The sequence below is a fragment of the Lissotriton helveticus genome, chromosome 3_1 (assembly GCF_964261635.1).
Source record: "Lissotriton helveticus chromosome 3_1, aLisHel1.1, whole genome shotgun sequence".
NCBI classification, from domain to species: domain Eukaryota; kingdom Metazoa; phylum Chordata; class Amphibia; order Caudata; family Salamandridae; genus Lissotriton; species Lissotriton helveticus.
The window spans coordinates 1,783,995,617-1,784,023,272 of record NC_136061.1 but is presented as its reverse complement, the minus strand read 5'-3'; the positions used below and the strand labels follow the sequence as shown (position 1 = coordinate 1,784,023,272).

Sequence of the window (27,656 nt, the reverse complement as noted above, 5' to 3'; positions counted from 1 at the left end):
AGGCTTGCAACATTTCTCAGCCCAGACATGTACGTGTAAATCAATGTTAAAACAATTCAGGCCTACAATATTTCTCATAATGATTATAGCATTCAACTTCTTCATTAATTAAGCATGTTAATACTCTTATTCTGTTATTCAGTAAACACATCTATAAATCATGGCCCATTAATGCAATGACCAAAACATTAGTTCAATCTATGTCGTGAAAAGAAACACCTTCCCCTTCCCTTCTAGCTCTGGCCCTGAGGCCTACCACATTCTGCGTTTAAACACATGCCATCTTACATTTTAGCAGCTTACACGACATGGATTCAGGAATAATCACATCTAATAAAATCATATAGTGTCACACATTTCTGTATTAGTTCCACTTCTACTTAAATCTCTACATTAGCTATACATTCAGAATATAATTGCAGATACTACTAGCACTCATGGCATTTCTCCTCATGATTTGTGCTTACTACAGGTAAGTGTGATGCACTCATACATTTAGGTCAGTTTGCGCTCTCTCACCAGCGGAGTCATTGCATGAACGCAGAGTTTTTATGAATGGGATTTTGTGAGCGGGCGTCACTGCCGTAAGCACAGCTGCTGCAGTGGGAGGCTCTGCTCTTAGCTCTTCGAAGGCAGATGTTCTCATTTGTTTCTAAGAGTAGACTGCTCTTATTACTCTAGGTCTAAGATGTATGCAAGCCTACAGTGTGCCTTGGAGTTATTATAAGGAATTGTTCCAGAAGCAGACCTCGTGTGTATTTCTAATCCTAAAGGGCATGCAGTCCTACCATGTGTTCTAGGGATCGACATGATGTATGAAGTTTTTATCAGTTCTAGTGAGCAGACAGTTTCTAGGTGCATGAGATCTCAAAGTGTGTTATTTGTGCAGATGCAGCCATGAGGGTCACTACCCCAATGCGTTACTGGCTACACAGGATCTAGCAGCTAACTTTATCTTCTAGAGGCTTCAACAGTACCATAGATTGGAAGATGATGACCTGGCTGAGTCTTGCCCTCGCTGTCAGCATTGTGCGCACAGGTGAGGATTTAAAACCCTTTGAGCTTTCACCGTCTTCCCTCTCAATTTCTGTATACATCCATATCAGAGAAAAAGGACAGCTTCACCCCTTTCCTAAGTAGCCTTAACTTTTACTCAGTGGGAGGAAGTACAATAGGAGGCGCTCGTTTGCTGGAATCCAACAACTTCCTTTCATTCTTAACCTATGTTCCTGTGTATGTATTATGTCTGTAAAAATATAACTGAGCGCTGGGCAGTCCGAGAATGGATTAACTGTGTTGTTTGTTCTATTATGGATTGTTGCACATTGCTTGCTGAAGAAGGACTTTGAGGTGGACAAGGGGGTGATTTCACTAACGTGTACACTTTCTGTCTCCCTCTCCTTCCCCCTATTTCTCTTCAGCCACGGCCCAGTCCCCCCCATGTGCCACAGATGAGTATCTTAATACTACCACAAACACCTGCTTGTGCAACCTGACCATGTACAATTCTTCAGGTAAGAGAAGATGTGACCCATCTCAGCTCACATGAGCACCTCTAGTAAGGAACTCTAATAACAGCTTTACTTCAGGCCAATAAGAGGTGAACCTACAGCGCATGCGCACAGGAAGAGCAGATCAGGCCATGCGTTTATCTTGTGATGGAACTTCAGCAAAGCAGCTCTGAGACAGCCAAAGAGGCATATCTATCTGGAAGCTTTACACACTTTCCTTCCATGACTGTTACTGAAATTCTACTAAAGGCTGGCAAAGGTCATTAACATTTTTTTTTTAGTTGTGGGGTGAAAAAGTGTGCCGAAATTTTCTTCTGGAGAAACAACAGCTTGATCATGTTATAATGAATGGATGTCAAGATGTTTGTTTAATAGCTGTCAAGATCAATATATAATGAATATAAATATGCATTGGTGAATAGATTGTGATCAACTTTCTAAATGATTATATAGGGTAGATGAATACATGTTTTTGAAGCATATCAGAATAACAGTGAAATAAATGAACTTCATATTCATATAATGGCCTGTAGATTGTTTTTTAGACTTATGTAAATTGAAACATGTACACAGCTTTTCAGATAAAAAAGACGCCCCTTTCCTTTTGTATGTTTATTATCGAACTGAACTCACACCAAGAGTGGGAAATGCTGTAAAGAACTACGAGTCTGTTTTCGCAGTTTTCTATTTGTAGATTTGCATGTGACACGTAACAAGCACGCAGTATGTGTTAAAAATGGCGTTCTCACTGCTTCCTTTATTGGTGAGCAAGGCTGCTGGGTAGTCGAAAGGCATTCGATGGAGGCCGAATAAAGCAATTCTAACCAGCTACACAAGACGTTTCACACAATTTGGAAAAAAAAAGTTCTGAACCAATGAAAAGTGGTATTTTAAAGTCACATGGTTTGACGCGCTTACGCTACGTGCCCCGGGGCGCGTCCCAGGCGTGTATCGTAAGCGCATCGGGGCGCTTACGTTGCGCGATCGTATGCGCTTCCGGGTGCGCTTACGCGGTGCGTCATAAGACGCATCTCGCGGCTACGCGATACGTGTCTTATGACGCAAGGCGTGGCGGCTACGCGATACGTCAAGATGTTGTTTTCGTCGCGGCAATAGCGCTTCCGGGACGCGCATCAGTACGCGCCCCGGGGCGCGCCGCAAGATTGCGCTTACCCGTGCGTTCACCTGTCCGCGCCCCGGGAGCGCACCAAAAATAATATTAAAAAATAAATAAAAAAATTATAAAATATAAAATTCGATTTAAAATGTATTATTTTTATAAAGATTTGCTATTAAAAAACCTATGAAATTCACTGAAAAAACCATAGGTTATAGACCATATATAGTTAGGAATTAGCATTTACAAAACCTTGAAAATTCACTGAAAAAACCATAGGTTATAGACCATATATAGTTAGGAATTAGCATTTAAAAAACCTTATTTTACTCACACAAAACCATTGAAATTCCATATATAGTTAGTTGTACTAACTATATATCGCGCACCCGCAATCCACTGCTGATGATGTCACATATTACATCATTCATGACATGGTCAGTGACATCACTGATGACATCACTGATGACATCTCAAATGACATCACTGATGACATCACTGATGACATCTCATTTGACATTACTCATGACATCATTCATGTGATGATACGATGAACCTCTTCAGACTCTAATATAACCTTAGATACACTCAGTCTAAACAGACACTCACAGACTGTCACTCATCCATGGAGTTACTCACACACCTAATCAGTCTTGCAAAGAATCAATCACACCTCCATTTCCTCAACTATATAGTTAAACACACCTTACTTATTGAAACATATAATAACACATATTTACTCTGTTATACAATCCCTGATACAAGTTCACAATAATCCATACAGCCACTCACACATTCACTGGCTCTTATGCACAGTTATTTATATATGTCAACTACCACATGTACTGTGTTTTACATATGTACTTACTTTGACATGTAGCACTGAGATATCCATTCACTCACCAATACACTCATGCACACAGTAAACCGCCCATACAGCTGTTTCCACATGCACTTTTGAACCCATACATCTAGTGAATCAACTGCTCACACATCTATGCACAGAGTCATACACCTCCCAGACACCCACACACACACTCAGTCTCCCATACAAATACTTGGCCAACTAATCAATAACCCATATAGTTAGTCATATAGCTAATGATCAACACATGCATCAGATTACAAAACAACAGACACAATGGTGCACAATTTAAAACAGTTTAGTCACTAACCCATGCACTCAGTGAGACACATTTAATCACTCACTTATACAGTCAGTCATGAACCTACTAAATACATCATCCAGACACTTATACATCCACTCATTCTTCAATATATAAGACATATTTTAACTTTACAGAAACATACAGTCACTGGATGTTGTCATCAGTGATGTCATCAGTGATGTCATTTGAGATGTCATCAGTGATGTCATCAGTGATGTCACTGACCATGTCATGAATGATGTAATATGTGACATCATCAGCAGTGGATTGCGGGTGCGCGATATATAGTTAGTACAACTAACTATATATGGAATTTCAATGGTTTTGTGTGAGTAAAATAAGGTTTTTTAAATGCTAATTCCTAACTATATATGGTCTATAACCTATGGTTTTTTCAGTGAATATATATATTTATATATATATATATATATATATATATATATATATTCTCGCTCTCTGTCCCACTTAGTAATCAGGGCACTCGCGGGTGGGTGCGGTATGCGGTAATGGGCCACCGCAATAACACAGCGCTCAACTCCAGAATCGTTATTTTCCAAAGAACCGCACTCGTGGAGTCAAAGTTTCTCGTGCTCACACTTGTGAGCATCCGTTTGATCCCCCACTGTCACCCTGCTGCTAATGCGCCGCTGCTCGTTTAAATCCGGGCTCGCGCTCTCACCGTGAAGGTTGCGTTGGCTTCGCTGATCATCCGATCCACAGCACCTCGTCCGCTTCACTTCACGTATTTCCCTTTGTTGCACGATTGCGGTACAGCAGTGGTGTGAGCACGAGAAACTTTGACTCCACGAGTGCGGTTCTTTGGAAAATAACGATTCTGGAGTTGAGCGCTGTGTATATATATATATATATATATATATATATATATATATATATATATATATACCATTGTAAGTTTGCCTGCATATATATATATATATATATAAAGATATCCTCCATAATCTTTTTCATTCCACCGAAAGATTGAGGCAGACACCAGTTGCAGTTTTTCGCTTCATTTATTTATCTCAGTCTGCTATTATCTATCTATCTATCTATCTATCTATCTATCTATCTATCTATCTATCTATCTATCTATCTATCTATCTATCTATCTATCTATCTATCTATCTATCTATATATCTATATATATATATATATATATATACATATGCATATAGATATAGCTATAGATATAGATATAGATATATAAAGCCGTTTGGGCTGTAGTTGTCTCTGGAGGTCTTAAGGAAATTAACACAGAGAAAATGCATTTTGAGACCCCCCTTTTTTAGCCATCGCTTGTTGAGCCGCTGGTAAACTTTCCAGACAGTGGCTGAATTCATGGGCAAAGTTTCAGGCAAAAATTTCATGAAGATTCATTGCCCAGCACCAAATATATAGGCAACTGAAAATCACCTTTTCGATAGAAGCTAGGGCCTAAATATAACATCCCTGCAGCCTTTGGTTTTTTCAGTGAATATATAAATATATTCACTGCAAAAACCAAAGGTGACAGAGACGTTATAGTTAAGCTCAGGTTTCATTCATACTAAACCAGAGAAATTCAGCAGTTGTAGTTAGCCGAGTTAACTATAACTCGCACCCTTGCAATGCACTGCTTATGACCTCACATATTACATCACTGATGGCATCACAGATGGCATCTCTAATGACATCACTGATGACATAATTCACAGAATCTCTGATGCACCCACTCACACCCATATATAACCTTTCATACACCCACTCCAACTTCCACACCACCATTCTCAAAACCATTGACACACCCACACTAGTACTTACACACCCACTCACTGATTCATAGGTCTACACACATATGCACTCAGCCACCCATATAGCAATTCATACTTCAACTCACTCACTAATACAGCTAATAATTGTCCACTCATACTCCCATACAGCCAGGGAGGTGATGGTTTCTGGGACCGGGGGATGCAACGGATACCCTTAATTATTGTATTTGTGCCCCAGGAAAATGGTAGTCCCCAGGGCATGGGGATCTGGAGACCCCAATGCACATTAGTTTTTTTAATTAATTATTGTATGTGCCCCAAGGAAGTGGCAGTACCTAGGGAATATTGGGACCCGAGTGGGCCCCCCTGCATTTGTATACAACAGTGCCCCAGGGAGGTGACAGTCCCCGAGGCTGCGGGGGAGCTGTGAGGCTCCCAGTATATAATAAAGTTGCTGCCCTGGGAAAATGGCAGTCCCCAGGGCTGCGGGTGAGGCCATGGGAATCTCCTCCGCATTATTTTTAGATTACATGTGTGCCCCGGGGAGGTGGCAGTCCCAGGGCAGAAGGTGAGATGCAAGGCATCTCCGTCTCTATTAATGTTAATGCCCTGGGGAGGTGGCTGTCCCCACTGCTTGGAATAGCCCTAGGAGGGAGGCCACCGTGCATCCCCTCTTGCATTTCCACAATGCACCCAGGACCTGGCCCACCTGGGTTTATTCTAAAACAAGCGTTGGAGCCCCCACATGCTTTTTTCTTTTAATGTTTCTACGGATTTGCGGATCTATCCGTGAGTCCACTTCAAAATATAAAAAAAAAATGCTTTTTACCCCCGACGGTGTCCCTGATCGACCCCTCTCACCATATCTGAGGGATCCTGGTATTCCTACTCTGCCCCCTTTTTCTTTATTTTTAACTTTTTTGGGGGATTCAACTTCAAGCCGAGTCTCTGGTTGGCTGGCAACACTTCCTGGTTGAAGTGTTGGCTGCCAATCAAATTTTAGTAGGATCCGCGAGTCCACTGCAAGGACTCACGTCCCCAGAAATCTATATAATTTGAAGTCAGATATCTCAAAAACTACTCAATGTATTTGCACCAGATCACAAAAAGCACACTTTTTGGATCAAAATCTAACGTTCTGCTAAATGGGGTGTAATTCCGTTCAGCAGCTCGGGCTGTAGTTGTGATAAGAAAATGAAAAATCCCCATTGACTTAACATGGGGAAAACGCGTTTTGGGACTTCCCTTTTTTTCGGCCCACGCTTGCCGGATCACCCGAAACTTTCAAAACAGCAGCTGAACTAAAAAGGGAAAGCTTTGTGAGAATTTTGTGCAGATTCATCAAGCGGTGCCAAAGTTATTGGCAAAACAAAAAATGCTTTTCCTATGGAAACTTCGGTTCTACTATAACTACATACTGGTGAACGCCAGTACGTTATTTATATAGCTATATGAGGTACCAATATGAGGTATGTATAGTAAATGCATACAAACTTATCTTTAGAAAGTTTGTCCTTCGATATGGTGCTCATGATATTGTGAACCATGAATACTTTGTATTCCATATTCCCAGTCCACACACCCATCCTCAAACCAAGCTGCACATGTGTACATTAAATGAATGCATTAATTGAACGTAGTGTACTTAGCTATACGTGGTGATATCCTGGAAAGGCAATACAGTTGGGAGTAGTCCCCATTAGTCACACATTTAATCTCCTATATTGAAGACATACTCACCTGGGCCCAGAGAGAGCAGAAAGACCATGCTGACTCTGCCAGAGGAATGGAAGTGAAACAGCTGTCTGGTTTTATCCAAACTCCCGTCGAGGCTTATAGTCCACTGAGGACCAAATAACTGTGCGGTGTCCAACTCTGACCCCGCTCAAGAACCCCAGGGCCCTAAGGTAAGGCTTTAGGATCCTTGGTCTCACCAAATAGGTCCAAAAGTGTTTGGGGTACTCCTTGCCTGGCTCAGTACAACGCCAAAATAATAACAGATTATGCATTATACAAGTGCTAATTAACAATAACAAAAAACTGGCATAAAGAAGTGGGCCACAAAATGTATATTGACACCCTACATTACACCCCAATCCACACTGCAGCAAACGATAAGGAATGGCAGCAGCAGAAACTACTACATATCAGAAATTGCAACAGAAAAAATATCTAGGTATCTACTTCTGCCCTTTATTTTAATTAAATATGTTGACCATTCACACGCACTCATCCTCAAAAGAATATCTGGGATGTAAGGAAGGCGGGTAAGTGGCAGCCCCAGAAAGAACATCAATGAGCACGCCTTTTATTTGGTTTTTTCTCCTCACCTGTTTCCTGCTTGTCCCTGTTTTGAACTCTCCCGCCTCTGTCTTCCTGTACAGTTTTGCCTCCAGACCCCATCGTGCAGTGCCTCTCAGGCCAGATGAAGGTGAAAGTGAGCAAGTGCCAGCTTGGGAAGAGCAGGTATGATTCGGCCAATCTGCACCTTCTGGACCCGAGCTGCACAGGAGCACGAGTGGCTGACAGCGCGAGCCCTGCCCAGGTGGTAGTCTCCACCGCCACCTCCTCATCACAGTGTGGGAACAAACTGACGGTGAGAGCAGCTTCTGCGCAGTCGCCCCATACATGCACGATCGATCATTTCTGCACACTGGGTCATTGGGGCCTTTGGAAAATGAGCACACCTTTTTTTTAAGCAGAATGACAGGCAGGCACGAAAGAGTTTCATGGCACATGCATGTTCACGGGCCACAGGTCACAGACAATGAGGCGTGAGCTCCAGTGGTGGGATGGAACAACATTCCCGCCCTTATGGTGGCCTGAAAGCACTGCTGGGTGGGGTCTATGCCCCGTACGGGGACCTCCGTACATTAAAGATCCCCTTCTTTTCTTGCCATTCACAATCAGCAAGAGTGGTTAGATCCAGGTGTGTGTGAAGCAATACTCGCGTTTGTGAATTGGAGAACAAGTAATTAAACAATTTATGTAATTGTGAATGAGTCTTAACTATACAGTAGGTGAAATCACATCTTCCTGCTTTTGTTTCAAAACTGGTAGAAGTTAACTCCGGCGGCTTTGCACAGTTCATAGTTCAAATGGAGATCTTCATGGTTTCAATCCCTGCACGTTGCTGTCTCTTCAGCAACCTCTTAATTAATATGCAAGAACTCATCTGATGAAAGTGTCCAGCATGCCCAGGGATGCTGTTTTGTGCCCTAATAGGCACCCTATCTCCTGGACTGGGCACCCTTCTGATCTCCATGTATCACTCTGCCATTCTGCCAAGTGTCTGCTCCATCTTCTTACGGCCATTGGTGTGTGCCATCCTGATCTGCTATTATGTCCTTGCTTACCTGAGTGCGTGATCTCTTAATGTCTCTTTTTTCACTTGCAGTTCAACAGCACCCATATGTTTTATTCCAATAATCTCACAATCCCGGCAAAGGTGGATACATCAGGGCTCATTGCGAGGAATAACGTTACTTATGCCTTTTTCTGCTCATATCCTCTCAATATACCCATCTCCCTCGCAACGACCTTAAACGTAACAATGGGGTGAGTATGATTGTGATTGGGTGAGTACCTAATACTTGTGATGGGGTGAGCAAATAAAGAGTGTGATGGGATAATCACACGTGATTGTGATGGGGCCAGCATGTGATGAGTGGGATGGGCTGATCACACAGTGAGTGTGATGGGGTGAGCATGTCATCTAAGTCATGGGCTGAATATACAATGAATGTGATGAGATCAGCATGCGATGAGCAGGATGGGCTGATTACACCAAGAGTGTAACAGGACAAGTATGTCATGTTTCGGATGTGCTGACTTCAACATGAGCAATGGAGTGTATAATCCATTTATATGGTCTTGCCCCTTTCACAGGTGATCTAGATGTTGTAATGTACCTTTTACTCAATGCACTGTCCCTACAGAAGTTCTCTCCCTTGCTGCTCAGCCTATGATGAGGTCAGATAGAATGTTGAGGGTGTTTGGATTGGAAGGGAGAATCAGTTGGTGTGGATGGGCTGAGCAGTGAGGAGGCTGCTCCTGGTGGGCACTTTATAGGATCCCACTGACATCTTGTAAGCTGTACCTAAGAAGTGATCAGAAGAATAAAGCTGTGATCCTGTTCTACATCACTTGGTCTACGCATCTTTCATATCTGTAAAACTAAACTTGCCCCACTGCAGGGCAATTTTACACTGACAGTGATAGAGCGCGCAGGTCACCCGACTACAATTTTATCAATACTCACCTGGGCCCATAATTCAATGTATCACTATTTACTCAATCAGGCAACTTACACTCTACTACCAGTCTATTTTAATACTACTGATTCCTATACCATTGACTTACCAATCCTGGTCACTGGTACTTATGACCACAATGGATCAGGGAGTTGGTTGTAAAGATAGGCAAACAGTCAAAAATACCATAACATTTGCACTCATTATAATAACCACTGACTCGGGGACGTTTAAACTCTATATCTAATCATCATCAGAAGTCATAAGCCAAACATTAAAAGCAATTAAACTATCAATACCCAACATGAGAAACAGTATATAGCTATGCAAAAGAAATATTATGCCAACCATTTAGCAAGTTTGAATTAAAGGAAAGGAAAACAAGGAACATGCTATTTTGAGAAACAGACTTTTCAATTTAACTAAAAAAGGAGGGGTAAATGGAACACACTAGAGGATACAGTTTAAGCAAAATTATCAAAAGGTAGTGAAAAAGGGAACATAATATGCAATTACAAACCTAATTTTAACATATGACCATAGGGAAGGTAAGAAAAGGAACACACTAATAAATCAAACAATCAAACCTAATCAATTTCAAGGGAGGGTAGAGAAAATAGGACGCTATATATTCAATCATTAGACGTATGACATGCAGCTAAACGGGAGGGTATGAAAATGGAACACGCGAATAGATCAATAAACGCAGATTTCATTTACTAAGGGAAGGGTAAGAAAGGGAACATATATAATAAAAGCTTTTGCAAATTAGGGAGGGTAAAGAAAAGGACGCAAGTTATAATGACAACTACCCACACAGATGTATATTTACCTAGAATGGTGTGAAGACCAACCCTGGCCACGGGTCAGTTGAAAGGATAGAAGAACCCCAAAGAATGCAGTTGCCAGTAGGCCAGCAGGTGCAGTATGGAAAACAGGACAGGGTAGACCAAATTTGGATCAGGACAGGACCACCAAAGGTTAAGACCAGCACCCGCAGTTCAGTTGCAACGCCTGCGCTACTCCCTCTCTGCAAGGAATCAGCCAAAACCCCGACTGGGTTACAGCATATACCAGCAAAGTGCTTCACGAGCACTTCACCTTCCCCGAACCCCGATTGGGTCAGCGAGTCTGTCTGACAGAGTGCTCCGCAGCCCTCTGCTCTTAGTCCCCTATTGAGTGCGTCGGGTCAGTAACAGGTTAGCTATTCGGACAAATTTTGGAAAAAGGGGGGTGGTGATGGACAGAGTTTCTGAATGATGCAGAATACTCTTACCAAGTCAATAGATCATGGTTTTAATCCATCACCGTTTTTTAGCTCACTGCACCATCCCAGCTCAGAACCTGGCTATATGCAAATTAGTCTGTTCCTGTCCCAGTGCATGATGGGAACAGGGCAAACCAAACTACCAAGCCAATTCTTATACTGGGAAGGAAACAAGCTTCCGGGGACCGGTTTCTGGCATCACAGCCTTCTTCGGCCGGCTTGCTTGAATCCTGATGGTGCAATTAACAAGGGACTCACGTCTGAGTATACCCTCCCACACATAGTGTGGATAAAACCGATTTTGGAAAAAGGGGGGTGGTGATGGACAGAGTTTCTGAATGATGCAGAATACTCTTACCAAGTCAATAGATCATGGTTTTAATCCATCACCGTTTTTTAGCTCACTGCACCATCCCAGCTCAGAACCGGGCTATATGCAAATTAGTCTGTTCCTGTCCCAGTGCATGATGGGAACAGGGCAAACCAAACTACCAAGCCAATTCTTATACTGGGAAGGAAACAAGCTTCCGGGGACCGGTTTCTGGCATCACAGCCTTCTTCGGCCCGGCTTGCTTGAATCCTGATGGTGCAATTAACAAGGGACTCACGTCTGAGTATACCCTCCCACACATAGTGTGGATAAAACCGATTTTGGAAAAAGGGGGGTGGTGATGGACAGAGTTCCTGAATGATGCAGAATACTCTTACCAAGTCAATAGATCATGGTTTTAATCCATCACCGTTTTTTAGCTCACTGCACCATCCCAGCTCAGAACCTGGCTATATGCAAATTAGTCTGTTCCTGTCCCAGTGCATGATGGGAACAGGGCAAACCAAACTACAAAGCCAATTCTTATACTGGGAAGGAAACAAGCTTCCGGGGACCGGTTTCTGGCATCACAGCCTTCTTCGGCCCGGCTTGCTTGAATCCTGATGGTGCAATTAACAAGGGACTCACGTCTGAGTATACCCTCCCACACATAGTGTGGATAAAACGGATTTTGGAAAAAGGGGGGTGGTGATGGACAGAGTTTCTGAATGATGCAGAATACTCTTACCAAGTCAATAGATCATGGTTTTAATCCATCACCTTTTTTAGCTCACTGCACCATCCCAGCTCAGAACCTGGCTATATGCAAATTAGTCTGTTCCTGTCCCAGTGCATGATGGGAACAGGGCAAACCAACCTACCAAGCCAATTCTTATACTGGGAAGGAAACAAGCTTCCGGGGACCGGTTTCTAGCATCACAGCCTTCTTCGGCCCGGCTTGCTTGAATCCTGATGGTGCAATTAACAAGGGACTCACGTCTGAGTATACCCTCCCACACATAGGGGCTCATTAGGATGGCGGACGGACTTGCGTCCGTCCGCCACCCTTGAGGAGGAGGGAACGTCCGCAGAGGCTGCGGCGTTCCCTCCGTGCTGATTAGGATGTGACCGCCAGGGTGGCGGTCACATCCTCTATTTTTAACATTGCGGCGGGTGCAGCTTCAAGCTGCACCCGCCGCAATGTTAAAAATGCATGTGTTACATTTACATGCACAAAGCGGCAGGCACCGCACGGTGCCTGCTGCTTTGTGTACGCAAATGCAGGGGGGTACCATAGGTACCCCCCATGTGCACCCCCCACCCCCCATTCACCCAGGGGGCCCGCAACGGGCCCCCAAAGTGAATGTCCGTATGCTTTTCCATGGCGGAAAAGCCGCCGTGGAAAAGCATATTTACACCAACATCATAATATGGTGGACGGTGTCTCATAGACACCGCCTGCCATGTTATAGCTTTTCCGCTGCGGTCGGAAGCCGACCGCGGCGGAAAAGCGGCGGACGGAATTCCAGACCCACCAGCCATCCTAATTTGGCGGTGGGTCTTTGGAGTCTCCGCCGCGGTTTTTCCGCATCCTCCAGGCCGGCGGACACTTCCGCCGGCCCGGAGGATGCGGAAAAACCGCCATCCTAATGAGGCCCATAGTGTGGATAAAACCGATTTTGGAAAAAGGGGGGTGGTGATGGACAGAGTTTCTGAATGATGCAGAATACTCTTACCAAGTCAATAGATCATGGTTTTAATCCATCACCGTTTTTTTAGCTCACTGCACCATCCCAGCTCAGAACCTGGCTATATGCAAATTAGTCTGTTCCTGTCCCAGTGCATGATGGGAACAGGGCAAACCAAACTACCAAGCCAATTCTTATACTGGGAAGGAAACAAGCTTCCGGACAAGTCGGACAATTTCTCTAGCTAAACCTAGGCTAGTTATACTATTTCCAGGTCAGTGTACCACCCCCCAATGTTGTAAGTGTAAGAATCCCTAATTTCGATTGGACAAAAGAAGAGGACAGGTCATCACACCACCTAATATTTCGAATGTTGCCGTCTCCTATTCAAATTTATGTTCACGCCCATCAAGTTCAGGTTCTCATGAAGTCTTCAACTCGTAAAACAATGGATGTTCTATTCACAAATACATTGTATTTTTCCAGAGTTCATAAGGTGAGGTTCCCAGGAGCATCTTCTCAGTCAGTCAGCTCCTTGGCTAAAATCCAAAGGTCACTGCTCTAGAGACTTGCGAATCTCGCGCAGACGCAGTTTCAATCAAGATGGAGTACAGCATTATACAACAGGCCAAGTTTCGAAGTGCAACATGAAATGGAAAAGAAACAGTTTTAGAACACAGAATAAATTAATACACTGTATACCATGAATCTCTACACTCTACCCATTACTTTATAATAAACTATAGCATTAGGATTAAGCAGAACGAACAGCTTAGCAAAAGCAGCAGTGCAAACTTCTCGCATGTGAGAACACGGAGCAGCCATATTAGCTCTAGTGCGCAGAAGCAACAGATTTGCCAAAGCTGCAACTACGTCATGTCATGGGGGTATGACAGACGCATGCGCAGTAGAAATTCCCACGTAGCAGCAGCCATTTTATTTGCAAGGGTATTAGGATTAGAAAACACATAAGCAAGCTTCTCTCGGATACCCAATAATGAAGAAAAAGGGACAAATTAGTAAGACAAACATATTGGTTAATTTGTTAACGTTATTTGGAGGCTCTTGAATACAAGCAAGTTGCTTCATATGCGAATCCTTGCTCCATCAATCCCCTCTTTGAAGATATTTTATATCATCACAATTAATGGACACAATGCCAACTTCTCACATTCCTCCCATTTCAATCTCTTCAAATTTTCTATTCTGCTTTTTCTCAGCATTATTATGAGAATTTTTCATATTCTTATAGATTTGGCTAATCAGCTCTTCCAATTCGAGCTCTTCAATATTCATTTTCACTCCTCGCCTATTCACGGAATATTTCCTTTTAAGTTTTCAACATTTGCAACAAATTATTATTCCTAAAACTAATAATCCTATTCCCGCTATTGGCATCAGTATTTTACTCACAAGACTTTTACCTAGATTAGAAAACCAACTACCTACTGCGGAGAGACCATCAGTAAGCCTCTTCCATGCACTATCAACCTCCAGTGGTTTAAGCTCCTTCTCAAAATTAGTAATATTTCTTACATAACCTTTAATTTCAACACTTTTATCTGGTATGTAAGTGCAACAATGTTGCGCCTTCAACATTCTACAGACTCCGCCCTCTTTTGCCAATAATGTATCAAGAGCAAGTCGATTTTGTAAAACCATTGATCTGATCGCAACCAATTCGATATTGACGATTAGGAAACCTCCAGCAGTGTCAGTTGATAACCGATCCCCTTCTGTTGACAATTTGCAGATTCTGTGTGTATTCAGAGCCACTCCCACTGTAGGTATCAGTGCACTAAAAATATCACCTACTATTTCACCAACACTTTCTCTTTTACTACGCACTAATTCAATAGTTCTTTGATTGCTTCCAGTAATTTTACCCACATGGTATATCTTTGGGAAGACAATACCAAAATAACAACTCCCATACCAATGGTCGGGCAATTTGAAATAAGCCTTGTTTCCACATATAAAATAAATTCCAGGAAACACAGGTTCTGACCCATCTTTAAAACCCCAACCCCCAATTACCTTGTAATTGTGTTCGCATTCACTGGAACCAATGAATATATTGTTTTAATTACTGGTTCTTTCTCGGTGAAGACAAAGTTTCCCCTTTTTTTCGAAATCCAGTAACATAGCAGCATTAGCCCCACCATTTGAGCCCATTTAGGAATTTTCTGATTCTTGTCATTTGCTTTCTTTTGGAAACTCTCTCTTCTTTTCTCTACCATATTCAAAAATAATTTCTCTTTTTCTTGTAATAAACATGTCAAGTTATTCTTGTGTGCGTCATCTATATTTATTTTACCTACAGTTAAAAAATATTCACTCATGTAACGTGCCACTTCTCTAGTGGTATGTACAGGGTTTAGGTTTCTACGTACAGGGAGTTCAGAAAATATCACATCTAAGTTATAATAATAATACTGTAAAGGTCCTCTTTTGTAAAATAAACTAGCTAAAACACTACATGAAATTCCATAGGTTAGTGGCAGATGGTGGTACGTCACAGCCTCAGCTACCGAAGTAGGCAGCTTCATACAGACATAGCAGTCTTCTAGTTCAATTGCTTCTACATAGTGTACTAACAAGTTTGCAAATACATTTAAATGAGTTCTGGTTTTAATTCCATTATAATGCAGTTCTTCCTCATCTGGTGCTTCTAAGTCTATGTTAGTTTGTCTAAGGCTAAGTGCTCTCTCTTGTGTATCTACTCTTTGTGGTTTATCTCTAGTTTGTAGCTCTTCAGTGTCTTTTGCCAATTGATTAGTAGGGTACAGGTTTGTGTCTTTACTCATCATGTAAGGAATAGCTATTGTTAGTCCTATCCAAAATATAAGTACTATTGCTACACTACATGAAAATACTTTTCAGCATGTTTTTAAACAATTTCTTTTCGGTCTTCCATTAACAGTATGATCAGCCATTTCTGTCTAAAGGAGATTCAACCCCTCTTTGTAACTTCTACACAGATTTACCCGGTAAAAATTTCAGGTTGGTCTCACTTCTTCGTCAGTTTGATCAGTAATCAATTCTTCATCATTTTCGTCACTTATGTCTAGATTTTCAAATTCTTCCAGGACAATGTAGGTCCACTCAGGGCCCTTGTATTTATTATTCATTCTCTTTAATCTGGGGCTTCTCCTTCTGGGTTGTATCACAGGTTGATCAACTTGACTTGAGATTTCATTTACTTGTTCTGGTTCTTCATCAATTGTTTTTAATCACAGTCTCAATCTTTTGACAAATCTAGGCCACTTGTCTCCTTTTTTGAGTCTTTTAGCTGGCACTGCGCTTTGGCCCTCTTCAACTGTTCTTTTGTTTTCGTTCAGTTGTGGCACATCAATTTCAATGCTGTCTCCTGTTTCCCTCTCTATCTGACTAGGTCCAGGTCTTATTTCTGTTTCTTCTGCCTGGTCACTAATCTGGCCTTGTTCAGGTATTTTCTGATTTTGGCTTTTACTTGTTTCACCTTTTTCGTCCAGAACACAATTGTCTATTCCTGTCTGGTCCTGCTCAAGCTCTTCGAACCCTTGATTTTCTTCTGCTTGAGCTGTCCCTTTTCAGGTTCAGGAGTCCTTGGTGGAGTGTCGATTATTTGATCTTTCCCTATCTGGTCCTCCTCAGAATCACTCTTGGCTTGGATTTCTATGATCTGCGTATCTTTTTCTACACCTGTCTCATCCTCACTATCACTCTGTCTATCTTGATAGGTTTGACTTCTTGTCCGCACATAATCTGCAGGTATGTCGATTACTGGAATCCAATCATCTTGACTGGTGCTCGGCTGTTCTTCTTCAGCTACTTCAGGATCTATCTCTTGAGACCCCTCAGCTGCACAACCTTCAGCCTCAGTTTCATCAGGTTCAGTCACTTTCTTCGTATGACTGGCATGGATCCAGTGTGGAACTCCTGCACACTTCACAACTGTGGTGGTGACTAAAATTACTTGGCGTGGTTTTCCCCACCTCGGTGCAAAGCAAGATTTTCGAGTATGTTTCTTTAACACTACCCAATCACCTGGGTTCAGGTCAAGTGCTGGAGTTGCTGGTCTGGCGACAGCGTCTTCCCCAACCTGGTGAGAGATAGAACGCACCTGGTCGGCCAGTTCTTTGCAGTATTCCAGTACTAAATCATCAGATATGCTTAGCAGTTTGTGTCCTGGCACCCATGCTTGCCGCATAGCTCTTCCCATCAGTATTTCATGAGGACTCAAGCCTGTGTTTCAGTCTGGAATACTTCTAAGTCCCATCAGAACAAGTAGCAAAGCATCTGGCCACTCCAATAGAGTTGACTCATACATCTTTCCCAGTCTCGACTTGATTGTGCCATTCAATTGTTCTACCACTCCAGAAGCCTCTGGGCGATATGCACAGTATAGTTTTTGCTTAATCTTAAATGCTTCACAAATTAGACCCATTATTTCACTGTTAAAATGTTTTACTCTCTCTGATTCAATTGTTACTGGAAAACCGAAGCGTGGGATAAGCTCGCTAAGTAGGAGCTTAGCCACAGTAATGCTATCATTTCTACGTGTGGGGTAAGCTTCCACCCATTTTGAAAATAGGCAGACAATGACAAGTACGTATTTTAATCCTCGACAAGGGGGAATGAAGTCAATCTGTAATCGAATAAAAGGACCTTCTGCCTTTCCAATCTTTCCTGGTAACACTACTGTTGTCTTTCCTGGGTTCATTTGTTGGCAAATTAAACACCTCTGGCAGAGTGCCTCTGCTATGTTCCTGAATTTCGCATTAAAGCATGTTCGTCTGAACACACGTATCATAGCATCTCTTCCCAAATGAGAATCTCCATGAATCAACCTAGCCATAGGAGCGAGCAGACAGTCACGTAACACTGCTGTTTCACCAAGATAAACAATTACACCATCTTCAGCCCTTTTTTGACACCCTAATTTCCTCCATTGTTCTTTTTCTTTTGGTTTTGCTGAATTCTGCAAATCTCTCACTTACTCCCACATGTTCACACCTTCCAGCATCATAAGTTGGCAGCTGTTTCCGCTCACCTCAACCTTTTTATTAATAGCCATTTTATATTTTGCACAATGTTGGGGTAACTGGTCAGCATATCTATTCCCAGCTGTCACTTTGTAATTGCTGGATTTGTGAGCAGCACACTTGACCACAGCCACTTCTTTTGGCAACTGGATTGCTTCCAGTAAATCTTTCACATATTAACCATTTCTGATTGGAGTGCCTGAAGAACTCAGAAACTCCCTTTGCATCCATAATTGGCCATACTCATGCACAACCCCGTAACCATATTGGCTGTCAGTGTATATGGTTACTTTTCAATTTTTCCCAAATTTACAGGCCTTTGCCAGGGCAACCAATTCAACTACTTGTGCAGACTTGACTCCATGTAAATAGGATGCTTCGACTGGACCTCCCAACGTACACACTGAGTAGGCAGCGCTTAGACCTCCTTCCTCATGTCTCATGTATGAGCCATCCACAAATAGCTCATAATCTGAATCTATTAATGGCTCTTCTCTTATGTCTGGTCGTGGTTTTGTGCTGTATTCAGTCAGGTCAATGCAATCATGTTCTACTTCTCCCTTCAATTCTGCAGTATGTGAGTCAGGTAACAGTGTTGCTGGGTTCAGAATATTACACTTAGCAATGGTTACGTTTCCTGCACCTACAAGGATTCTCTCGTACTTAGTCAGCCCACTAGGTGTGAGATACTGAGTCATAGTCCTGGTTAGCAAAATCACAACTGCACGTGGAACATACACAGTTACAGGATATCCCATAACAATGGATTCACTCTGCTCAAGGCTCATACAAGTTGCAGCTACTGTTTTCAGACATCCAAGCAATGCAGCCGCTACCGCGTCCAATGTGGAAGAAAAATATGCCACAGGACGTCTCACTAGTCCATGAATCTGAGTCAAAACTGAAAGTGCACAATTTTCTTGTGTGTCACGGAATAGTGCAACATTTTTTGAATAGTCAGGCATTCCCAATGCTGGAGCTGTACACAGACAGTCTCGTAATTTTACAAAAACAGTCATGCTTTCGTCATCCCACTCTACTGGGACCTTGGCTCTTTTCTTTGTCATCTGTATCAGGGGCTTGGCAAGAACTGCAAATCCCACAATCCATTGCCTGCAATATCCTACAACTCCAAGAAACATTCTGATCTATTTTTGTGTTTGTGGCAGATTCATGTTTTTAATTATCCTTATTCTTTCTGAGGTAACTTTTCTAACACCTCTCTCTATCTGGTGCCCCAGATATTTCACTGATGTAGCACAAAATTGCAGTTTCTCTGGGGACACTTTATGTCCTCCTTCACCCAAATGATTCAGTAAAGCAATGGTATCAACAACACAGTCTTTTCGTGTTTTAGATGCCACCAAGACGTCATCTATGTACTGAACCAGGACGGATTGTCGAGGCAGTATTAATGACTCAAGGCACTTTTTCAAAATCTGATTAAAAATCGAGGGACTTTCTGTGTACCCCTGAAGGACACGATTACAAACATAGACATGACTGTTGAATTCAAATGAGAAAAGAAATTTGCTGTCTGGGTGCAAGGGAATTGAGAAAAATGCGTGACATAGGTCAATGAAAGTAAACCATCCAGCCTCCCATGGTATCTGATACAGAATCACTGCATGATTTGGCACGACTGGACAGCAAGGAACAACAATCTTATTAACCTTTCTCAGGTCCTGTACTACTCTGTACTTACCACTCGGTTTCTTTATACAAATTATGGGTGAGTTACATGGACTGCTCAGTACTTCTTGCAAAATGCCTGTTTCAACTAATCGTTTTATTTCCACTGCAAAACCTGCTTTTATCTCTGCACTCATTTTGTATTAACGAGTATTTGGGTAAACTGCATTTTCTTTTATAGTCACTTTTATTGGGTCAACATTTGCTATTAGTCCTACATCCTTTCCAGTAATATCCCATACCTCTGGCTTTACCGTCTGTTGCAGTTCTTCTGGTAAGTCTTGTATTCTCAGTCTTTTAATTTCTGTCTCTGGTCTTACTAACATTAATTTGTAAATTCCATCTTCGTCTGGGGTTTGAATTTCAACACCATTTGGAGTGCAAAAGATGGTGCAATTCATTTTGCACAACAAATCTCGCCCTAGTAGGTTAACAGGACTTGAATCAAAGACAACAAATCTATGCATTTCTTTAAAATTACCTATTCTCACTTCCATGGGTTCTGTAACTAGGGTACTAATTTTTTTATTAGAAACGCCCACTACTTGGATCGCTTCTCCCAAGAGGGGTAGGTTTGGAACGTCTGCTGTTCTAACAGTAGAACGGGTAGCACCAGTGTCCAACAGAAAGGTGACATCATTTCCTTCAACCTTTCCTTCAATGTATGGCCCTGAATGGTCTACCGGCAAGGAGGCGCCAAGCACGCAATCCTCAACCTCCCCCCTCAGGCACCGTCAGTAAGGTTTGTCACAAAAGAAGGTATCATTCAAAAGGAATTGTGAAGTTGTTTTATCATTTCTTTCCCTTCCTTCCCAATCTGTGTTATCTACACTCTGTTGTGCTTTGCTCCTGTATTGTGGCATAGGTGGCGGTAGCAACTGATTCTGTATTAACTGCTGCTGGGTCTTCCGTGGTGCCTCATTCTGCGTCTGTGGATTTAAATCATTAATGTTAGACCTGGCATCTTTGGCGTGGTCTCCCCCTATCTTTTTACCTCTACCTCCTGTATTTTTGATGCTGTACTGGATTTCGTTTTGCTGGTTTAGATGCTTTGGACACTCTGCCACTGCTGATCAGTGCCAGAGTGTCAGTGGGTAAATTGATATTGTGATTGGATGTACCTGATTGGCATATTTGTATCACCATAAAGTCCCTAGTAAAGTGCACAGGGTGTGCCAGGGCTGGTGATGACAAATGCTACTAGTGGGCCTGCAGCACTGATTGTGCCACCCACATGACTGGCCCTAAAATGATGTCTAAGGCCTGCCACTGCAGTGGCTGTGTGCAGTGTAGGACCTGCCATGTCCTCCTGGTCACGGTCCCCACTGATCAGGCCTAACCCTTCCCTTTATGTGCACATTAGTCACCCCTATGGAAGGCCCAAGGTACCCCCCTGGGCAGGGGGCAGTGTATGTGAAAGGTAGAGCATGTACTGGTGCAGGTAACATGCTCTGGTAGTGAATGGCAGCCATTTTCGTTTTTCACTACTGAAAGGCTATCTTGCTCCATAGATTAACATAGGGGATGTGGGCTACAGTGGCTACCAACATTTCTTCTCATAGGAACAAGATAGGACATAAGATTCTAGTATCCCTGAACTCAGAATTTAATAGCACATCTTTTAGGAAAGGTTGTTTTTAAATCCTGGGTTTGAGAGCAGCACTTCTAGAAAGTTGCTGTTCTCTTGTCCCTTCTGTGTGCCTTGGCCTGTTTGTGTATTGACTGTCTGGTTGGAGAGTGACAGGGCCTGGGGATTCCCCAGGAGGCTGGCTGAGTCAGCCCTAGGCTGAATGACTGCATTTGCAACTGGAGTGGTGGGAGGAGTTAGCACCTGGGCCTGAATAGGGCTGTGCCTGCCTTCCACACTGCTGGCTCCATCTCCTGCTGGGCGGCTGATGACCCTGCCCCTCACTCTGAAAGGAAAGAAGAAGCCAGGCAAACAAAGTGTTCAAGCAACACCCACACCTGGTTCAGACCGGGCTCAGGGCCCACTTGCACAAAGAGAACAAAGACTTTTTGGGGTATAAGTACAGGACCCCTGACAACAAAAAATTAGATCATCCTGGAATCAAGAAGGAACCTCTGCCAAGGAGAAAGCTGAATCTGAAGAAGGAAGACTGTCCTGCTGTTGCTCTGCTGGACTGACATATTGCTTTGCTGCCAAGGAGAGGGGAAGGACTTTGCTGTTGTGCTGTGTCCCCTGTCTTGAAGGAATCTCCAAGGGCCTGAGAAGAGCTGGCTCCCTGTTCTGAAGTCCCAGGAACAAAAGGACTTCACCCCCAGCTTCCCTGAACTCTGCTGAGAGAGTTCTGTCCTTCCTAGAGTGCTTGATCCAGTTGTGGGGCCTCTGGAAGTTGTACCTGTGCTGGGAAGCTTGAAACTAAGGTTGAGAGACTTTTGCAATTGAAAAGTATCGCATCGCTCGCCGCGGAGCGCATCCCCGATAGTGCGAGGAAATTCCCGCCGCTACGAATGCCGAGATCGTTGCAGCGCCTATTGCCCCTGCCAGAGCCGTCGCATCCTTCGTTTGTGGGACGCACCAGACCGGCGCGGGAAAGTCTAACATCGCTGCGAGTGTCGTCGCAGAGCCTGTCGTCGCTGGGTGAGATCGCCGCACCGCTTGCTTGCGGACCGCAGCACGTCGCTGCGAGTGTCGTCACAGAAGCCATCGCATCGAGGAGCTGCGAGAGAGAAGATCACCGCTGGTCCGCGCATCGTCGCCCCGGAGATCATCGCAACTCCAAAGATCGTCGTATCGTGCCTTTGCGAGAACAAACTTCCTACGGAACCTATGCACCGGAATCCATACAAGTGGCCTTCCTCCCCTTACAGACTGGATTCGTCGCAACACGCCCGCTGCTGCAGCGGGGCTGTCGCATCGCCTCCCCAGGGTCTCAGGAGCAACGCATCGCTTGTTTTCCACCCCATCAGCTTCTGCTTTTGGAACTTTGTCGCAACTAAAAGGTACTGTGAGTAAACGTGACGCAACTGTGAACTTTTCACGCATCTGTGGATTATTTTAACGCAACCTGAAGAATTTTCATTGCAACCTTAAGAACTCTTTTGAAACAATATTCTTGAACTGTGTATGTTGGATTTTTGTCATTTTGGTCTTGTGTAGTTTACATTAAATACCTTTATTTTTCTAAACTGTTGTGGAGTCAGTTTGTGGTGTTTTCACTCTGTTACTGTGAGTGTTGGTACAAATACTTTACACATTGCCTCTGGTTAGCCTACACTGCTCGTGCCAAGCTACCTAGAGGGTGAGCAGGGGTTATCTCAGAGGGTTTCCTCCTTACCCTGACTAGAAGCAAGGGTCCCTATTTGGACAGTGGTACCTACCCCTGCCAACTAGAGACCCCCAGTTCTAACAATTAATTTGCACATTACCATTCTGCACAGCCTTACATTTGTCATTCCAATGCCCCAACTTGCCACATCCGTGACAGTGGTACCTACCCCTGCCAACTAGAGACCCCCAGTTCTAACATTGGTGGCAGCGGTGGGATATTGAACTTGTATTTGCACTAGACCCACAGTGATTGGTGTACATCACTAGTGAGTGCAGACCACTACACCACCGCATACTACTGGTTTTTGATTTTTGATTCTATTTTTGAATTACTCTTCCAAGCATCATGTCTCTGAATGGAAAGGCACCCAGTAAGGAGGCAGAAGTAGAGTTGGAATTTGTCATTGAGGATTTGTATTCCTACAGAGTTGATGACCTTAGGAAATTCTGCCACAAATTTGAGTGCCCCATAAAAACCGCCTACAGGAAGGAGGAACTACAGAGAATCTTGAAGGCTCATTGGGAGGCACAGGTGTGAAATGATGTTAGTACAGGAAATGGTTTTCAAGTCACAGAACTGCCGGTGGGCAGAGTAGGCTCAGCAGCTGGCAGTAACCATTCCGGTAGAGGTTTCACCCAAGAGGAGTTAGAAGAGAATCAAAGAGTGAGAGAACATGACTTGGAAGTCCTGAAGTTGAAAATGAAGCAGTTGGAAATGGAGAATGAAAGGGCAGCGGAAGACAAGAAAATTGCCCGTGCCCTGGAGGAAAAGAAATTGCTTTTGGCTCATGAGTTGAGCATGAGAGAACTGGATCTTAAAGCCAAGGAGGTGGATGCCAGTTCAAATGGTGGCAGCGTGCAGCCAGTGCATGGGGGTAAAGTATATATTCCCTAAGACCTGGTACAGAATTACCATAGGAGTGAGGATATTTATGCCTGGTTCACTTCGTATGAGATTGCATTGAAGATGAACGGTGTGCCTGATCAGCATTGGGGGGCAGGCCTGTGGAAACATTTTGAGGCTTCTGGTAGGAGTGCTCTAGAGCCCTTAGAGATGGCAGGTGCCATGACCTACCCCAATATGAAGGAGGCCTTATGTCTCAGGTATGGCCTTACTCCAGAGCAGTATAGTCTACAGTTTAGAAACTCTAAGAAGAGAGAGTCTGAGACTTGGATGGAGTGTGTGAATTTGTACTCGCGTGCACTGGCAGGTTGGATGAAGGGCAGTAAAGTAACTGATTTTAAGGGGTTGTTGCATTTAATCAGTTGGGAGCACTTGAGTAGTCTTTGTGTTCCAGAGCTGCGCCAGCATCTTTTAGACAGCAAGCTGACAGACCCCATTGAGCTTGCTAAGGAGGCGGACCGCTGGACCAGTACCAGGGTCCACAGAGGAATTGTGGGTACCACAGCCAAAGGTGGGCAGGGTTCCCAGCAGAAGAGTGGGGGGGACAAGGGCAACCAAAAGGAGTTCTCACAAGGGCCCCAAAATAGTTATCAGGGAAAGGAATCCCAACCCCCCAAGTCTAGACAGCCATGGCCCCCTAGGGACAGGTGGGACAATAGAGATAACAGAGACAACAGGGCTCCGCCTACCTGCTATCACTGCAATGAGGTGGGCCATATAGCTCCTAAATGTCCCAAAAAGAATCCAGCACCCACTGGTGCTCCCATCCCAGGGTTAGCGAGTGTAGCTTTGGGCGGGGATTTGATTTCCAGTGGGGAGGAGGGCTTAGCAGTTATGTCCCTTGTCTCTCTAGGAGACCAAGAGATGGTCCAGGAAACCTTACTACCCCTGAACACTAAGAAATATGGGCATAAGGTGACCGTCAATGAGAGGGAGATAGAGGCTCTGAGAGACACGTGACCAGCATGACATCCGTGAGGTGTCAGTGGGTGTCTGAAGTGCAAATAATCCCTGATGTACTCCGCCCTGTAGTGGCAGCTGACAGCTCAGTGCGCCTCTGCAAGCTGGCGCGTGTTCCCTTTGAATGGGGGGAGTCTCTGGTCTTTTGGAAGTAGTTGTCAGTGATGCCTTGCCTGTAGACTGTCTGCTAGGTAACGACCAGGAGAGTTCTCCATGGAAGGATGTAGAACACAGAACTCACTTGGAGATGTTGGGTTTGCCTGCGTGGATCGGTGTGACCACGCGTGCTATGGCAGCCAGTAGGGGTGATTCAGCAGAACTGGAGCCTGAAACAGTGGCCCAGAGGCCTGCCAGGAGAGGAAGGGGCAGGGGGCATGGGAAACCCGCCCTAGCAGTTCCCACGGTCCAGGAAGGAGCAGAACCGGACGGGGATGCCCTGGAACCTACGGGGAAACAGGTGGCCGAACTGGGGGACCTGCCTGAGCTGACCCATTGGCAGCAGGAAGGTGGTCCCTCCAGGGAGGAATTCTGCCAGGCGCAGAAAGAATGCCCTTCCCTCATTGGTCTGCGGCAACAGGCTGTAGATCAGGCAGCAGGTGGAGCAGCCAGAGATCACTTTATCTACTGGGAAGATGACTTATTGTATAGTGAGCCTAAGTTTGCTGAGCCCGGTGCAGCCCGTGTGCTGGTGGTACCCGAGCGCTTCAGAAACTTCCTAATGGGTCTGGCTCATGACGTGCCTCTCGCAGGACATCTGGGGCAAGACAAGACCCTAAACAGGCTTGTCGCCCACTTCCACTGGCCCCAGATGAAGAAGCACAATGGTTCCTTTTGTAGGTCTTGTCAGACCTGTCAAGCCAGTGGCAAGACTGGAATGAAGTTGAAGGCACCCCTCCAACCCTTCCCAGTGGTGAGCACCCCTTTCGAGCGGATTGGCATAGATATTGTAGGGCCCCTGGACCCCAAAACAGCCTTAGGCAACAGGTTCATCCTGGTCTTAGTGGACCATGCCACCCGGTACCCGGAAGCAGTCCCTCTCAGAACAATCACAGCACCCGTGGTGGGCCGTGCATTGATGGGGATCTTTTCCCGTGTGGGGTTCCCCAGAGAGGTGGTCTCCGTCCGGGGTACCAACTTCATCTCTAGGTACATGAAGTCTATAAGTGGGGTAACTTATAAGTTCACCACTCTTTACCACCCTCAAGGAAATGGGTTGGTTGAAAGGTTCAACCGGAGCCTGAAAGGTATGATTATGGGCCTAGCGGAGCCCATGAGACGGTTGGGACGTCTTGTTACCATGCCTGTTGTTTGCCTACAGGGAGTGCCTCAGAAGTCCTTAGGGTTCAGTCCCTTTGAACTCCTGTATGGCCACCTTGTTAGAGGACCTCTCAAACTGGTGAAGGAGGGGTGGGAGAAATCCCGTGGGAAAACCCCCCAGGATGTGTTCAGCTATGTGATGGCCATTCGCAACCAGACACAACGCTTCAGGAAGCTTGCTCAGGAGAACCTAGATGCTAGCCAGGAAGAAATGAAAAGATGGTATGACAGAGCACGCCAACGCTGATGGTCTGTCCAGGTTTTTCCGCCTTAGTGAAGAGAACCCCCAAGAGGGTGGGTAGTTCTCCCCACTTTCAGCTGGAGAGGACAAGTGTTAGACCTGGCATCTTTGGTGTGGTTTCCCCCTATCTTTTTACCTCTACCTCCTGTATTTTTGATGCTGTACTGGATTTTGTTTTGCTGGTTTAGATGCTTTGGACACTCTGCCACTGCTGATCAGTGCCAGAGTGTAAGTGCTCCCTAGTTAAATTGAAATTGTGATTGGATGTACCTGATTGGCATGTTTGTATCACCATGAAGTCCCTAGTAAAGTCCACAGAGTGTGCCAGGGCTGGTGATGACAAATGCTACTAGTGGGCCTGCAGCACTGATTGTGCCACCCACATGAGTGGCCCTAAAATAGTGTCTCAGGCCTGCCACTGCAGTGCCTGTGTGCAATCTAGGAACTGCCATGTCCTCCTGGTAAGTGTCCCCACTAATCAGGCCTAACCCTTCCCTTTTGGTGCACATTAGTCACTCCTATGGAAGGCCCAAGGTACACCCCTGGGCAGGGTGCAGTGTATGTGAAAGGTAGAGCATGAACTGGTGCAGGTAACATGCTCTGGTAGTGAATGGCAGCCATTTTCGTTTTTCACTACTGAAAGGCTATCTTGCTCCATAGATTAACATAGGGGATGCGGGCTACAGTGGCTACCAGCATTTCTTCTCATAAGAACAAGATAGGACATAAGAGTCTAGTATCCCTGAACTCAGAATTTAATAATACATCTTTTAGGAAAGGTTGTTTTTAAATCCTGTGTTTGAGAGCAGCACTTCTAGAAAGTTCCTGTTCTCTTGTCTGACCCTTCTGTGTGCCTTGGCCTGTTTGTGTATTGACTGTCTGGTTTGAGAGTGACAGGGGCTGGGGATTTCCCAGAAGGCTGGCTGAGTCAGCCCTAGGCTGACTGACTGCATTTGCAACTCGAGTGGTGGGAGGAGTTAGCACCTGGACCTGAATAGGGCTGTGCCTGCCTTCCACAATGCTGGCTCCATCTCCTGCTGGGCGGCTGACGACCCTGCCCCTCACTCTGAAAGGAAAGAAGAAGCCAGGCAAACAAAGTGCTCAAGCAACACCCAGAACTGGTTCAGACCGGGCTCCGGGCCCACTTGCACAAA

At 44.4% G+C, this 27,656-nt stretch overlaps 1 protein-coding gene across 2 annotated transcripts in view; it reads left to right on the top strand.

The window, feature by feature from the left end:
- LOC144825146 (uromodulin-like) overlaps positions 1-27,656 on the top strand; it is a 479,921-nt gene that overhangs the window by 51,755 nt on the left and 400,510 nt on the right. For both annotated transcript variants that reach the window (XM_078684017.1, XM_078684016.1), the window contains exons 2-5: positions 963-1,039; positions 1,422-1,514; positions 7,936-8,147; positions 8,949-9,109. In XM_078684017.1, coding sequence (XP_078540143.1) covers positions 991-1,039; positions 1,422-1,514; positions 7,936-8,147; positions 8,949-9,109 — 515 coding nt within the window. In that variant the 5' untranslated portion in view covers positions 963-990. The remainder of the gene's footprint in view (positions 1-962; positions 1,040-1,421; positions 1,515-7,935; positions 8,148-8,948; positions 9,110-27,656) is intronic.